The 15,446-nt window shown below is 43.2% G+C and overlaps 1 protein-coding gene across 1 annotated transcript in view; it reads right to left on the bottom strand.

Annotated features, from left to right (window-relative positions):
- Window positions 1-4,109: 4,109 nt before the first annotated feature.
- Window positions 4,110-15,446, bottom strand: part of MAPK8IP3 (mitogen-activated protein kinase 8 interacting protein 3) — a 92,584-nt gene continuing 81,247 nt past the window's right edge. The window contains exons 31-33 of the mRNA XM_060260427.1: window positions 13,889-14,071; window positions 6,364-6,507; window positions 4,110-4,869 (exon numbers count right to left, since the gene is read on the bottom strand). Coding sequence (XP_060116410.1) covers window positions 4,748-4,869; window positions 6,364-6,507; window positions 13,889-14,071 — 449 coding nt within the window. The 3' untranslated portion in view covers window positions 4,110-4,747. The remainder of the gene's footprint in view (window positions 4,870-6,363; window positions 6,508-13,888; window positions 14,072-15,446) is intronic.

Below are 15,446 nucleotides of genomic sequence, written 5' to 3'. Positions count from 1 at the left end.
CATTAGGCAGAAAAGAGAGTTTCCCCTACTTAAATTGTTACATCAATCTCAGTATAGCCTATGACGTTAGCACAGAGCATTGGAGAGAATCCTTTAGGGTGTTATTAGATACACAATACGCAATAATGTCACTTCTATGCTTCCCTGAGCCACCAGTTATAACTCACACCTAGGAGTCAGTGGCAGACTAATTCACATTTGCCCAGGGAACTAAATGAAATCTATCAATGTCAATTCCCTTCAGTTCAGAAGCCAGGGAAAGGAATAAAGAACAAAAACAAAGCCAGAAACAGAACTGTTCGTGCCTTCCGTTTCTTCCGTCTCCCGTCTTTCCACCGTACCCAAATACGTCTGCACGCCTTGCGTCCTTACGTCCTTACGTCGTAGATTTTTATCTGCTTAACCCTCCATACGCCAACCAACTGTCCAGGAAAGGGACCAAAGCAAAAAAAAAAAAAAAAAAAAAAGTAAAAAAGGTCCAGCAGTTTCTTTTCTTCAACCTTCGTCAATACGCTGTGGGTCCGCTTCCAACCACCGTCGCCCAGCCTTCGCCCCACGAATCCTCCTCTTTCAGCCTCTTTCCTCCGTCTTCCGCCTCCGCCCTCAGGTCGAGCCGCGCACCGTTCCCTCGTCTCGCCCCCTCCAGGTCTCCCGGCCCGGCCACCACTCCAGCAAATTCAAAATAGAAAGACCAGACACTCGTCGAACAGGGGGCAGAAGTCATAGAAAAGAAAAAGAAAACTGAAAGAAAATTCTCTTTCACCGCCAATTCGCCTCAACCGCCGACCACAGTCCACCTCCCTACTCCGGTGGCTGGAGCTGATTCGCCGTTAGGCGCTTTCGACCTCAGAGTAAAGAAAAGAGGTAGAACACTTGGAGAAACTCCGCACGGGTCTCCCCACTATTCCCCTCGCTCTTCCTGCATACCTTCCTCCTCGACTGGAGGATTTTACGGCCCCAACGGGCCCCTAAAAAGGTCGAAATTGCGGTTCGTCCTGAGGAGCTTTCTCAGAACGCTACCACTCCGCCCCGCCGGAACCGGATGCCCCCGATATAGGAGATTCAGAGTGGAGTATGGTATAACTCCAATATCATCTTAATGCCTACCCCACCAAACTAGCCCTTCATTAAGAAATCACCTGCTGTCAGCACATCCAACCAAACGCTCTCAGCCACCTGATGTTAAACACATTTTTTATTACGTACAGAACAGATATGATTTGTTTTGTTTGATAGCATATATGGGGGACGAAGCACAGGAGACTTATTTCTTTGTTTTGTTCCCAAACATCTCTTTACATCTTTAGACCAAAACAGCGAAGTTTACAGGCCCTTAAAGACACTTTTTTCTATTTTTTTAAAAAGTCCTTTTATAACATACAGGTTAACTTTACATACATCACAGTGGAGAGATGATGGGGAGGTTACGTGTGTGTGAGTGTGTGTGTGTATGTGTGTCTTCAAGCCAATAACCTTTTCACCTTGCTGTCAAGGCAGCTGTAGCCAAGCTGGTAGCTCGCTGTCTCCCTTCTCCTGCACCCCTCCCCTTTGAACGTGTGCTTCTTTTCAAGGGAAACCTATTCAGACTGCAAAAAAAAAGTCCTTCTGGTCCATACGTGGGATAGTGAAGCAAACAAGCGTAGATCTGACAAAAGCTAGAGAGACCAGGGACTGCCGGTGGACGAGTCAGTTTCACAGTTCTGTCCCTACGCTGTGGCTCAATGCTAAAGGAGAGCCAGTCTCTTTGTTTTGGCAATAGGTAGATCGGTTTTACAACAGGTGGCACATCTTATCATCCCAAACTACCGTAGCTTGTCTCCTCTACTTTCAGAATTACAAAAGAGGGGCTTACCCCCCGCCCCTTCCTGGTCTGGTATGCGCAAAGCTGTCTGCTACTGATTTGTACCATTGGTCTATCACAGTCTGCTGTGACAGGCAGGGGGTCTCGGGTTGAGGTCTTTCACATCACTTACTGCCTGATCCTTTTCTTGCTGGGATCGATCCAAGTCACGCAAAGTAGATGCTCTACCAACCAAGCCACAGGCCTGCCCCAGCGGTGTGCCTGGGTGTGGTGTTGTCCTCTCTGCAAACAGAACTCCATTCCCATAGCATAGTAAAATGACATTTGTTGCTTCGGGGTGGGTGGGGTGTGGTGGAACTAGCCTAGCCTGGCATGGACAATACTACAGCCAATAAGCGATACGAAGTCATAAGTTAGTTTAGTCCAGCCGTTCCTTCTGCAGGGATGGTGATAGTTTCTAGACCTCGTTTGGTGTGAAAGCAAGAAAAGCCAAAATTTCCACTTGGAAGCCAATGCCTCACTGCCAGGTGAGCCTGAATAGCTCAGTTCTGGCAACACACAAAGCCGTTGGATGATCACTCAAAAGCATGCCCTCAGCAGCCTGGGAGGATGTCGCTGGACAACTATCCAGGAAGTCTGCATTTAGACATCACATGAAACCCTCATTGAAGATAACTGTGGTAAAAAGAGTAACTTCAAACCTCCTTCAACAGATCTTTGATATCCAGATTTTGGCAGAAGTCCCGAATTCAAACCATCACCTAAACTAGTTTAGTTAAACCACAGTTTCCCATGATGTCTGAAAAGAGGCACCTTCTTTATTCACAACCTACAACCAATGCTCCCTCTAAGCTGCTGAGTCTTGTGAGCAAAATTTCTACTTTGTGAGCTCCTGGCATTCAAGCCTTGAACTACTGCATACATTAGTTTGCTCTGGGGCCATTTTTCCTGAGCAAAGACAAAAAGGTGTTAGCCGGAGGCTAAAAAGCCATGAGCTGGCTCACACTAACTCAGCTTAGAGGGGACACTGCCTACAACCTGTCCAGTCTACAGTTTTAAAGACTGGGTGATGCTTTTGTCAGGACAGACTGTACTGGGGAGTTCCAATTCCAGGATAAGGCTGCAGTTTTAAGGGAAGGGGCTTGGAAACAGATCCACAGTGTCTATCCCTGAACCACAAACATGCTGCTTGGGGCTTCTGTCTTTGCAGGGGAAACCTGGCCATTCAGCTTGTAGCACTCAACTCTGGAAGTGGAGATGAGCCCATTACAGGAAGAAAACAAATTCATATTCCGGACCAGATCAGGACCAAAGGATGCAAAAAGAAAAAGGGGAAAGCCTGCCGCCATCTCCCTGTCGTTCCCCCCAGCTATTTCCATCGCTCGATCAACACAAGGAGAGGGGCAGCTGGCCCACCGTGTGCTAATGAAGAGGAGGCCACGTCCTCAGTAATGTGAGGAAACGCTGGTGAGCCAGCAGATTTGAGAACCTCAAGGGTTAGTTGGATAGGAGTCAACAAAACTCAATTAATTCCTATGGATTTCGACAGGGTGTAAGCGCATTTCAGCGTGGCCTGGGCTGTTCTTACAGTTTCTGTTGGAATCATTTAAAGGCAGGAAGTGACCAAATTAAATCAGCTTCTTGACTGTAAATTTTAAATCTACATCCCAGGGGCCTGGCGCTTTCCCTTCCAAGAGTAGTCCACCCCCGTCACTTCGGCTGTCCCCCAGCTTCTTGTGAAGAACTTCCTGCTCTTCTCTCCACTTAGCCCCCTCATCATTTACTCCCTCGCTATCCCAGAACCCCCACAACCCCACAGGTGATACAGCCAACATCTTCTAGGCCCCAGCCGCTCTCCTCCAAAGCACCCTCTCAGCCTCCCTCTTGAACCGTCTTCCTGAACTAGCCACGAGATTCAGGGCTATACGCAGCTACTCAAAGCCCAAGTTTGTCCTGATGGAATGCCAGAATTTAAATGCGGGCTCTCTCTCACACACACACCATGACAGTCATTCAGTACTGTGGGGGAGAGGAAGAAGGACACCCCCCCAAACCCCCCCCTTTCCTGTCCACCAAACAACTTAGCCAAACGACGTCTCCATCCATCAACATACTGCTTGTTGCCATGAGCTTCTCCCAACGGCTGCAGCAAGAAGAAATATTGCACCCCCTGGACAGCCCTCCCAAATTTGAATATGCTTTATCCCACCCTTTTTCCAAAGAGAAAAAACTGCCCATGAAAGATCTCCAAGTGGACTCTTATCCAGATGCAAATCCAAACGCCTTCAGCGATGGAACCCTGTTCAGCGGTTTCAAATCGTGGTCTGGCTTATTGAGGGCATCCCACTGATCTCTTTGACATCCTTCCAGACTCAGCCAATATGGCATGTCTTGGATCCTCAAACCAGGACTAAACAGCTCCTGAGTCACTGAAGATAATACCTGGTGAACCGAGAGGTGGAGAGGCAAGCGATTCTGCCTTGGAAGTCAGCTTTTTGTAATGTTGTACCGTAGGCAGATAAAAGCCACCCACATCGCTTCGACGGTGGGGGGAAGTAGCCTAGAAGCAGCCCTCTGTTCCATGCAGGTGGGCAGGTGAGTGAGAGAAAGGGATCGGTCACGAAAACTTCAGCCAGCCCCGCCCCCTCCAAACCAACATTGGTCCTCTGATCTTCACGACGCCCAACAGCAGGCTTCACTCTCAAGATCCTCCACCTCTGGTGACCCAGCTAATCCAGAAAGCACGCCGGCCCAATACGAAAGCTGCGAGTTTAGAGGATATAAGAGGAGGGAGGCCTTGCGATGGCACAAGGGGGCGTAGCAATCATCCGGAGTTCAGTTTCCAGCAGTAGGTATAATGCAGGAGTTCCGTATGTACATATTGGCATTCAGGGAGTCAGGGCGGGGAGAGAGAAAAATACAGTCGGCAGGAAAAGGAGAACGAGCTCATTCGGGGATGTAGGAGACCTGCCACACAATGATGTGGCTCCGTTCGGCCTTGGAGAGAATGGGCTTGACTTGGGCGGTGTCTCCCGCATTCTCCTCCGTCTCGTCATCCTCTCCATCCCCTGCCAAGAGAACACGCATAGTGAATGAAGAGAAAATGGATGTTGCGGCGGCATTGCACACACGCACCAGCTTTATTACTAGCAGGGGTCGTTTTGTAGAAAAATAGGTGGCAGAGCTCATTAGCAGAACTCATAAGCACATGTCACCCCTCCCCAGCCAAAAGCAACCCGCTGCAAGAAAGGAGAGCCCCAGGCAAGCAAGGCCTGCTTGGAATGCCTAGAGATCCAGCCAGCCCAAGCAGGTTTGGCTCTTCTTGGCCACCCCCCAGCAAAAGGCCAGCAAGCCACCCACCACCAAAAATCACATAAGAAGTGGAGGAAGGGTGGCGTGGGCTTCTCCGGGGGTTAATGAAGGCTGCTGGGGGCATGGCAAAGCCCCTGGTGGCTGGCTGGCTGCCCACTCTCCTAATCCAGGGATTGTTATGCAGCTGCACCTACTATTCAATGGACAAGGTAGGTGGGGAGGAAGAAGGGGAACCCTCAGAAAGGTTCAGGAGCTATGCTCCTGTGAGCTCCTGCTTGATCTGAGGCCTGATTACAAGGCAGGTGTACTGCTAACACAGTTTGGTGCAGACATGCTGGCCTGTTCTCTGTGTTTCACCCACCCTGCTTGCCCCCCCACAATACTCTGTTCACCTCTTCCAACAGCTGCCGCAGTGTTCTGTTCACCTACCCACCATTCCGTTAGTGGCCAAGTTTGGACCCAGGCTCCCGAATTGTAGGGATAAACAATCCCCAGGACAGGTGTGGACAGTGAAACGCCAAACCATTTTGGTTTGGATTTGAGAGCCAAATCTTCACCCCAGCTCCTGAAGCAGCAGAAGCACCAGTGGGAGAAAGCAATGGACATGGCTTGAGAACATAAGAGAAGCCATGTTGGATCAGGCCAATGGCCCATCCAGTCCAACACAGTGGCCAAAAAACCAGGTGCCATCAGGAGGTCCACCAGTGAGGTCAGGATACTAGAAGCCCTATCACTGTTACCCCTACTTTAAAAAAAACCCCTTCCCTGCATGCATAACTGGGATTCACTGCCTCTTTGATCGTTATGGCTAATAGTTACTGACATTTCTGTAATCCCTATTTAAAACCTACGGAGCGTCACTTGCCCCAGACATAAAAACATAAGAGAAGCCATGTTGGATCAGGCCAATGGCCCATCCAGTTCAACACTCTGTGTGACACAGTGGCCAAAAAAAAATCCCAGGTGCCATTAGGAAGTCCATCAGTGGGACAAGGACACTAGAAGTCCTCCCACTGTTGCCCCCCACCAAGTACCAAGAATACAGAGCATCACTACCCCAGACAGAGAGTCATTACCTCCTAGCCTGTTTGCTTTCATCCTTTACATAATTTATTGTGCTGCTGATAATAAAGGGCAGAGTCTTGTGCAATAATCCCAGCCCTGCTCATCGTTTCTTCTCCAGTCAACGTGGGTTTACTTGAAGTTGTACCCACAGCATGTTCAGAAGATGCAGGCTGACGAGAACTCACCAATCCGGAAGTCGATGTAACCTTCTCCTCCACTCAGCACCAGGACATTTTTCAGCTTCTGCCCTTCTGTCTCGATGGTGGCTGTGCCAGGGTTCTCAGAAGGACTGTCCAGCACACTCCCATTCAGCGTGGCGAGAACATTACCTGAAAGAGTTGAATGTTTCTAAAGAACATCAGGAGACCACAAATGGATCGGACTGGATGCCCTCGGGATGCCTTCAAAGAAAATATGAAGAGCCAAATCCTATTGTCACCCCCCTCCCCTGCATGCATAACTGGGAGTCACTGCCTCTTTGTTCATCATGGCTAATAGTTACTGACATTTCTCTAATTCCTTTAAAAAACCTATTAAGCCTAGAGAATCCAGCACATCCTGTAGCTGAGAAGTTCCACAAATCAGGACACTGTGCATGGAAGAGGGTCTTGCTTTTGTCTGTCCTGATTAAACAATTTCCTTTTTTAATCAATTAATTTATCAGGAATGCTGCTCATTCAACCATTACTGCTACTTCAACCGTTGTCATGAACAGGAGCACACAATCAGGTAAAACGAATCAGGCAGGTGTTTCTTTAAATATGCTGCGCTATAACTGCTGCCCAAATATTGGGCCACCTGTACAGTAACTCAGTTTTCAGCATGTCTTAATAAACCAATAAATCTTCTCATCCAGGGCATCAGAGCCAGCTCCAAGTAATGGGAGAATTAGCTTAGATCTTAAATCTGAAAATATAGAACAATTGATTATAATAGTTTTAATCAATAGAATCTATTCCATCTGAAGTAGATGTACAAAATCAGAGAATGGTATACTTTGGTAACTTCCCATTAAAACCGCAGACGGTGGGGACTTCCAGGGTTGGAAAATGCAGAGCTGAATTGCTTCTCAGAAGGGGAGCAGGCTGGGGCTTCTGTTCAGGGTAGTCGAGGGCAATTTAATGCCTACTGCCTACTTTTCTCAGTCAGAGATCAGTCCAAGATATGCACAGGAAACTCTGAGGAGATTTACCTTGGCTAAAAGGGAGTCCCGGGGGGGGGGGGGCTCCTTTGAGGCTTTGAGGGGTCTCTGGAGACGAGTTGCATATTTATCATCTGCAGAAGTTTCCAGAGTCATTTATTTGACATAAGCTCGACAGGATCCTAACCTTCTTTGAGACTGCTAAACATCTAAAGCTATACAAGACCGGTGTTGGATCTGGATAACTGCAGAAAAAGGTACTGATGACTATATTCATTCCGGGACTATTTAAAGTTAAACAAAATAAAATCAGAAGGTGGGAAATAGAGATTCAGAAAGCTTGGAAGAAGAAGGGGAGAAGGGGCAAAATTTGAATTTTGTAAATTTAAAGGACAGTGCTAAAAAGTGGAAAGGAATTTATTGTTTTGTCTACTTGCGGTTTTGGTGAAAAAGCCCCATCGTCACAGATTTGCAGCTCTCACAGTCAACATAGGAAATACGTCAAACATCGCGAGATCTTTTTACCAGTGAAAATGGGATTTGGTGGCAAGAAAAGCAAGAAGTGTCGGATAGAAAAGGGAAATCATTGAAGCAGCTAGCCTACTCTAGGACTATAATATCATAGAAAAACATCGACGGCCATTGCTAGGAGGTCAAAATTTAAACAAAGTTTTTAAAGTGTTCGGGACATTAAAAATTGGTGAAGCTGACAGTTGTGACAATTATAAGGTAAATACTATTGGATATTATCGCTGATAATTATTTTAGAAGCCTTTTGAAGGAAAACATTTTTTAAAGGGAAGCAGAAAGTCGCGACCACCATTTTGGAAGAAATAAAAACTTCAAAAATTAATATCTGAGCCCAGGAGGCTCTGAGGATGGCGAAATTAGGCTTATTGAAAAAGACAAGCCTTACTCTATCAAACCTGATAGTTTAAATTTAATTTGGAGAGGTCAAAATTTTCAGTGTTTTTTTTAAATGTCAGAGCATAAGTTAACCCGTGCAAGGACTGCCTCAATGGAGAAAATGCAAGAGCAATTAGAAGGAATGGAAGCCAAGATGATGAAAGGGGTGAGAGACATGATAACTGCTTCTAAAAATGAAATTAGAAAAGACATTGAAGCGCTAAGGAAAGATATAGAAGATCTCAGAAATGATATTGTGGTAACATCAAAGAAAGTGCAAGAGGTGGAAGAGAGAGTGAAAGTACATGATTCCACCTTGCTAAAAATGCAAGAAAAGGTGGTAATTCATGACTGCAAGTTGATGGAAACCCAGATACGTCTGAGAGGAGTACCTGAGGATGAAGAGACTGATTTGAAAGGATATATAATAAGAACAATTGCAGAATTTTTGGAGGAAGATTCTGAAGGAACTAGAAGCATGTATGACTATATGTATAGAGTGAACTCACTATATGCCAAGAAAAATAATCTACCAAGAGATGTGGTTATGATATATGACAAAAGAAATGGTGGGGAAAATCTTGAATAAAAATTTTGAAAAGACATTGATAGTGGGAGGCAGCAGAGTAAGAATCATGAAAGAATTGCCAAGACAAGTCATAAATGACAGAAAAGCATACAAAAAATTGATAGAAAAACTACAGGACAATTAAACTTGGTATACATGGATAATACCTGAAGGTCTGAGCTTTGAGCTGCAAGGAAAAAGGATCACAATTACAAGCACACATGAACTGCGTAGGTTTTATGAAGAACATAAAGAATTTGCACCATGATGGATTACAAATTATTATCTTGGAATGTAAATGGACTAAATTCACCACAAAAAAGAAAGGCAACGTTTCGTTGGATTAAAAAGCAAAATTGTAATATAGTTTGTTTACAAGAAGTGCATATCAAACAAAAGGATTACAAATTTTTATGGAATAAACAACTGGGACTAGAATTTTATTCATTGGCGGAACAGAAGAAAAGGGGAGTGATTTTCTATATTAAACAAGAAATGGAGCCGAAATTAGTGTTTAAAGATAAAAATGGAAGATTTGTAGTGGTAGAAATAATATTAAATGCAGAAAAAAGTTGTTATTGGGACTGTATGCACCAAATGGTGCAAAGGATGCTTTTTTAAAAGACATTATACAACAATTTAATGAACTGACTTATGACCAAGTTTTGACAATGGGGGACTTTAATGGAACAATTAAGAACACACTGGATAGATCTGGGGGTAAAAAAAAATAATAAGGAAGGAAAAGTCTTTTTTTGAATTGGTCAAACAAGAAAATTTGGAGGATATATGGAGGAAATTTAATTCTGAAGTGCAGGACTATACCTTTTTTTCAGCAAGACATAAAACTTTTTCTAGAATTGACATGTTGTGGGGCACTAAAGACTTAGGCCTTATAACAAATAAAATAGAGATTTTACCTAAAATTGGGGCTGACCATAACCCAATAATGTGGATTACAAAATTGTCTAAGAAGTTGAGAAGATGGAGATTGAATGAAGATTTACTACAGAATATAGAAATAGTGACATCTCTAGAAAATGAAACTAAAGCTTTCTTCCAAATAAACGATAAAGAGGATATAGAATTTCAGACGGTCTGGGATGCTTATAAAGCAGTGATGAGAGGAATATTGATTACATTGAATAACAAAGATAAGAGGGCAAAAGAAAAATAGATGTTGGACATTCAAAATGAAATAAAGAAAAAAGGAGGGGAACTGAGAAAAAGGCCAGGGAAAAAGAAAATTATAAGGGAGATTACAATATTACAAATGCAAATGAGACATTTGTTAAATAAAGAACTGGAATGGAATCCGAAAAGATTGCAGCAGAAATCTTTCGAGGGAGCAAACAAACCCGGAAAATATTTGGCCTGGCAACCGAAGAAAAAGAGAGAAAGTAAAATTATTAATAAAATTGTGGTGGATGGAAGAGAGGTGGTAGATCAAGAAGGAATAAAAAGAGAATTCTTTAAGTATTATGCCAAGTTATTTAAAAGTGTTAAAGTGAGGAAAGAAAAGATGGATGAGTACTTACAAAAGATAAAAATAGCACCCTTAGCAGAAAATATGGGAAACGTTTTGAACGATCCAATTGAAAAAATAGAAATTGAAGCAGCAATTAATGCAATGGAAAATAGAAAAGCACCTGGGCCAGATGGATATACAGCTAAATTTTTTAAAACCCTCAAAGAGGAGTTAATCCCGAAACTTCAGAAATTGATAAATATGATAAGAACAAAAGGGAAAATACCAAATACGTGGAAGGAAGCTGTTATTTCGTTGATTCCAAAGGAAGATAGAGATGTTACGAACGTAAAAAATTATAGACCAATTCATTATTAAATAATGACTTTATAATATATACAAGAATCTTGGCAGAATGATTTAAACAATATTTGATAAATTTTATAAAGGAAGATCAAGCGGTGTTTCTTCCCAAAAGGCAAATAAGAGACAATATCAGAACTGTTGTAAATATTGTAGAATATTATGAAAGACATCCAGAAAAGGAAGTAGCATTATTCTTTGTGGACGCAGAGAAAGCATTTGACAATTTAAATTGGGATTTTATGTTTGCAGTAATGGAGAAAATGGAGCTGGGAGAAAGTTTTATAAGAATGATAAAAGCAATATATACTGAACAACGTGCAAGGCTATGTATAAATGCTGATCTTACAGAAGACATGATAATTAGTAAAGGTACAAGACAAGGTTGTCCACTTTCCCCACTGTTGTTTATAATGACTCTTTAAATATTACTGATGCAAATTCAAGAAGATAAAGAAATAGAAGGATTAAAAGTAAAAGGATTTACTTACAAATACAGAGCATTTGCAGATGATATAATGTTTATAAATGAAAACCCCATACAAGTCACACCTTTGTTGTTAGCCAAAATACAAGAATATGGGGAGTTGGCGGGACTGTCATGCCTGCACCAGACCCAGCCCTTGCTAACCCAGAGCAGGAGCCACCTGAAACTGATCAGGCCACACCAGGCCCTAGCTCATCCCCTCCTGAAACTGATCAGGCCACACCGGGCCCTAGTGCATCACCTCCTGAATCCCCGCCACCTGTGAGCCGGCTCCGTGAAAAAAGACGGCAGGAGTTCAAAGACAGACGGAAAGAAGCACGCATGCGTGGGAGGAGAGATCTAAGCCCGGAGTACTAACGAGTTAACAAGCCAGCACAGTATATCTGTAGTCCTGGCCTTAGGGCAAACTGTGCTGGCAACGAACGATCCTCCTCGGACGTGACCACGCCCTGCACCCTCTTGCCTGCTGAGAGAACCCGTTTGCTCCTGACCCGGCTTGAATCTTGGACTTGGAACTGGACTCTGCTTTTGCTCTGTGGACTGGCTTAGGTACTTTGAAGATATTCGGCTTGCTTCCTCTGGCTTTTGACCCACTGCATTCCTGTGACGACGCGCCCTGCTTCTCCCTTCGGCTGGACTGATTTATGGTAGGGACTAATTAGGACTGCTAGATAACGCTTGTGCTGCTCCTTGAAAGCACCGTAGCCGGCTGCTAGCGTCCTGGCCGATTGCCAGGGCAACAGCAGCCGCCCGTCTCTACCTGCAGGTCCGGGTCGTGACAGGGACTTTGTATTAATAAAGAAAAATCAAAACTTCTATGTAAAAATATGCAACTAAATAAGCAACAAGAATTGCAGACTAATGGGCTGTGAAGTTACCTCCAAGGTAAAATATTTGGGTGTGGAGATAACAATGAAGAATATTGATTTGTTCAAAAATAATTATGAGAAGCTATGGCATAAAATGGATGAAGATATGTTAAACTGGAATAAACTTAATTTGTCACTGTTGGGTAGAATAGCCGCAATTAAAATGAATATTCTACCAAGAATAATGTATTTGTTTCAAACTATTCCGATTGTGGAAAACAGTAAACAATTTAATGGATGGCAAAGAAAAATTTCAGAGTTTGTGTGGGCGGGGAAGAAACCAAGAATTAAAATGAAAATTTTAACAGATGCAAAAGAGAGAGGCGGATTTCAATTACCAGACTTAAAATTATATCATGAAGCAGTTTGCTTAGTATGGATAAAAGAATGGTAATGTTGTTACACAAAAAACTCTTAGCATTGGAAGGTCATGGGTATAAATTTGGCTGGCACGCTTATATGTATTATGGGGGAAAAAAGATAGACAGCTTGCTAAATACATGGATGAAATATAAGAAATATGGAGATGAGAGAAAACCGTTATGGATAGTGCCAGCTGAAGTGATAAAAATAACAGCTGAGACGGGTGAAGAAAAGTGGTTGTCATATAATCAACTATGAATAATATGAATGAATAATAAGATGCCAGACAGATGTTGGAAATGTAAAAAACCATGAAGGTTCTTTCTACCATATGTGGTGGACTTGAGAAAGAGCAAAAAAAAATATTGGCAGAGGATTCAACAAGAAATTTCTAGGATCTTGGGATATGAATTTAAGAAAGTTGCAGAGACTTTTCTGTTGGGATTATAAATGGAAAAATTTCCAAAAGAAGATAGAACTATAATTTGGTACTTGCTTTCAGCTGCTAGGACATTATATGCGCAGTTGTGGAAGCAAGAAAAAATTCCAGAGAAATGGGATTGGATTGTAAAAGTTATGACATGGAGTGAAATGGACAAATTAACAAGAATTTTAAGAGACTATGATTTAGAAGTTTTTAAGATGGAGTGGAAAAAGTTCAGAAGATATGTAGAAAAAGAGTGGAAAATAAAAGGACATTGGACAATTTTTGATAATGATTAAGTCTTAGAAAAAAGAAGAATATTAATTTTTGTTTTTATTAGTTAAGGGTACCTTTAAACATTAGTACTTTAAGTAAATAACCCTGGCGGGGGTCAAGTAACCGGGGGGAGGGGTGGGTAGAAAGTAATATATGGGATAGATAAAAGAAGTTATTAATGATGCAAGAAATATAATTTGTTACCATATGTTACCAAATAAAATTGTTTTAACCAGAAAAACTGCAGACGGTAAACTGTGCTAACATAAATGGCCTGGTCAGCAGAAAAAATATATCTTGGCAGGGCTTTTTTTTGGTGTGAAATTCTGTGAAAAAGAACTCCTTTGCATACACACTCCTGATGTAGCCACTTCTCCATTAGCCTACAGTAGGCCCTGTAAGAAGAGCCCTTGAAGCTTTTGGAGGCTTGGTTACATCAGGGGTGTGTGGCCTATTATGCCACGGAGTTCCTGCTACAAAAAAAGCTCCATATCGTTGCATTTGAATTGGAGGAGGCCTGTGCAATTCCCTTTCCCTTTGAGGCTTGACTGATGCTACCTTACTCTATTTTAGGCACCAGGCAAAAACGTCTCTTTTTTACCCAAGGGTTTTAAATCTTTTAATACTGCTTTTACAGTCTGCTTTGAGCTTGAGGATGACAATTATTTTAGGCAGCTGATATTTTCAGCACCGTTTTTAGGCCTTGGATAGGTTTTTAATGGCTGTTCTTTTTATTTTTAAATGTTTCATGTGTCGTTGGTTTTATCTTGCCCGTCTCAAGCAGGTTCTCTGCAGAGGCTGCCTGGAAATTTCCCAGATAAATAAACCGAGAAGTGGCTGCTCACCAGGCACGGAAACGAAGAACTTGACTGCATCGCGGTGGCCGTGGAAGCACAGCTGGGCCTGAGCCATGGAGCAGTAGGGGATGAAGCTGCTTGCGGATTTGTCGGTCCCGTCGTCGCTGCCGTAGACGTGGATGATGCCCCCTGGGCGGCTCCCTTCCCCAGAGGTGGGAGAGGTCTTATTGGCTGAGATCCAAGAAAGAAGCAACAGTAAACACAACTGGAAGGGGAAGAACCACAGCAACACAGCGGCCAAGCAGTGTAGGGTTGCCCGGTCTCCCCTGGCCATCAGTGGGGGATGAAGGGGTATGGTTGCCACATCCAGGTTGGGAAAATCCTGGAGATTTGGGGATTGAGCCTGGGGAGGCCAGGGACCTCAGTAAATGCTACAGAATCCACCCTCCAAAGCAGCCACTTTCTCCAGGGGAAACTGATCTCTGCAGTCTGGAGATGAGCTGTAATCCTGGGGGAATCCCCAGGGCCCACCTGCAGGTTGGCATCCCTAAATGAGAGCAAAGCTCTGAATCAGCCAGGAGGAGCTGAAAAATGGGAAGATCTGGCAGAGGGAGGCTGTGAAATGACAGCTTGGATGGAAGTTTTGCCGGAAGGAGAAGGTTTCGTTTGACAGGAGTGTGATCTAAAAGATCTGTGGAGATATCAGATCTTTGGGTTAAGTTTCCTTGTTGAGGGAACAGAACACAGAGTGTTAGAGTTGCCAACAGGGTTTTGCCAGGCAAGACATATAACTTGGTTGTCACATAATACTGCATTTTATATATTATAAGCCTGCCTGTTCCTGTGGCATGACCAATATTCCCTCTAAACTGTGGAGTCTTGTGAGCAACAATTCTGTTTTGTAAGCTACTGGCATCGAAGTTGTGAGCTACTGCATAAATTAGTTTGCTCTGGGGCCATTTTTCCTGAGCTGAGACAAAAATGTGTGCGCTAGAAGCCAAAAAACTTTGAGCTGGCTCACACTAACTCAACTTAGAGGGAAAATTGGGCATGACCTAACCTAAAAACAGACATTAGAAAAAGAATTCCATGTTGATATTTACCTCACGGGTAATATTTACCTCACAAAAAATATTGTGCAGGTTTTTTAAAAAATAATTTTGTTCTTGTTTACTTTTATCACTTTTTACTTTTATCACTCAGGGTCAGAAAGACCAAGGCAGTATTCATTGTTTATTTACTTCGAATTTTATTGCTTATTGAGCCCGTCAGGGGAGGGCGGGATATAAGTGTAATAAAATAAATAAATAAAAAGTCAAACTATCTCATCCCTATCAGTTTTACCTCCATTGTCAGTCCAGCCTTGTACGGGATAAGCAGAGATCCTATCCCCTCATACCTGGGTTTAGTTCTTTTAAATTTCCCACTAGGAAATTTTCCAATGCAGTGCAGTGCAGTGGGGGAGAAATTGTACTGAGGCAGGAAAGAAGACTCCTGTGGCGGCTAGCCTCCATAAAAATCTGGCACAACATCCATTAAGACAGAGATGGGAGGAGCAAAGAGCACATCTACACCGTGCATGTAAAATGGCTTAAAAATTCTCTTC

Source organism: Heteronotia binoei, chromosome 20 (assembly GCF_032191835.1).
Source record: "Heteronotia binoei isolate CCM8104 ecotype False Entrance Well chromosome 20, APGP_CSIRO_Hbin_v1, whole genome shotgun sequence".
Lineage (NCBI taxonomy): Eukaryota > Metazoa > Chordata > Lepidosauria > Squamata > Gekkonidae > Heteronotia > Heteronotia binoei.
Note: the sequence above shows the minus strand (reverse complement) of the source record. Positions and strands in the feature narration are given on the sequence as shown.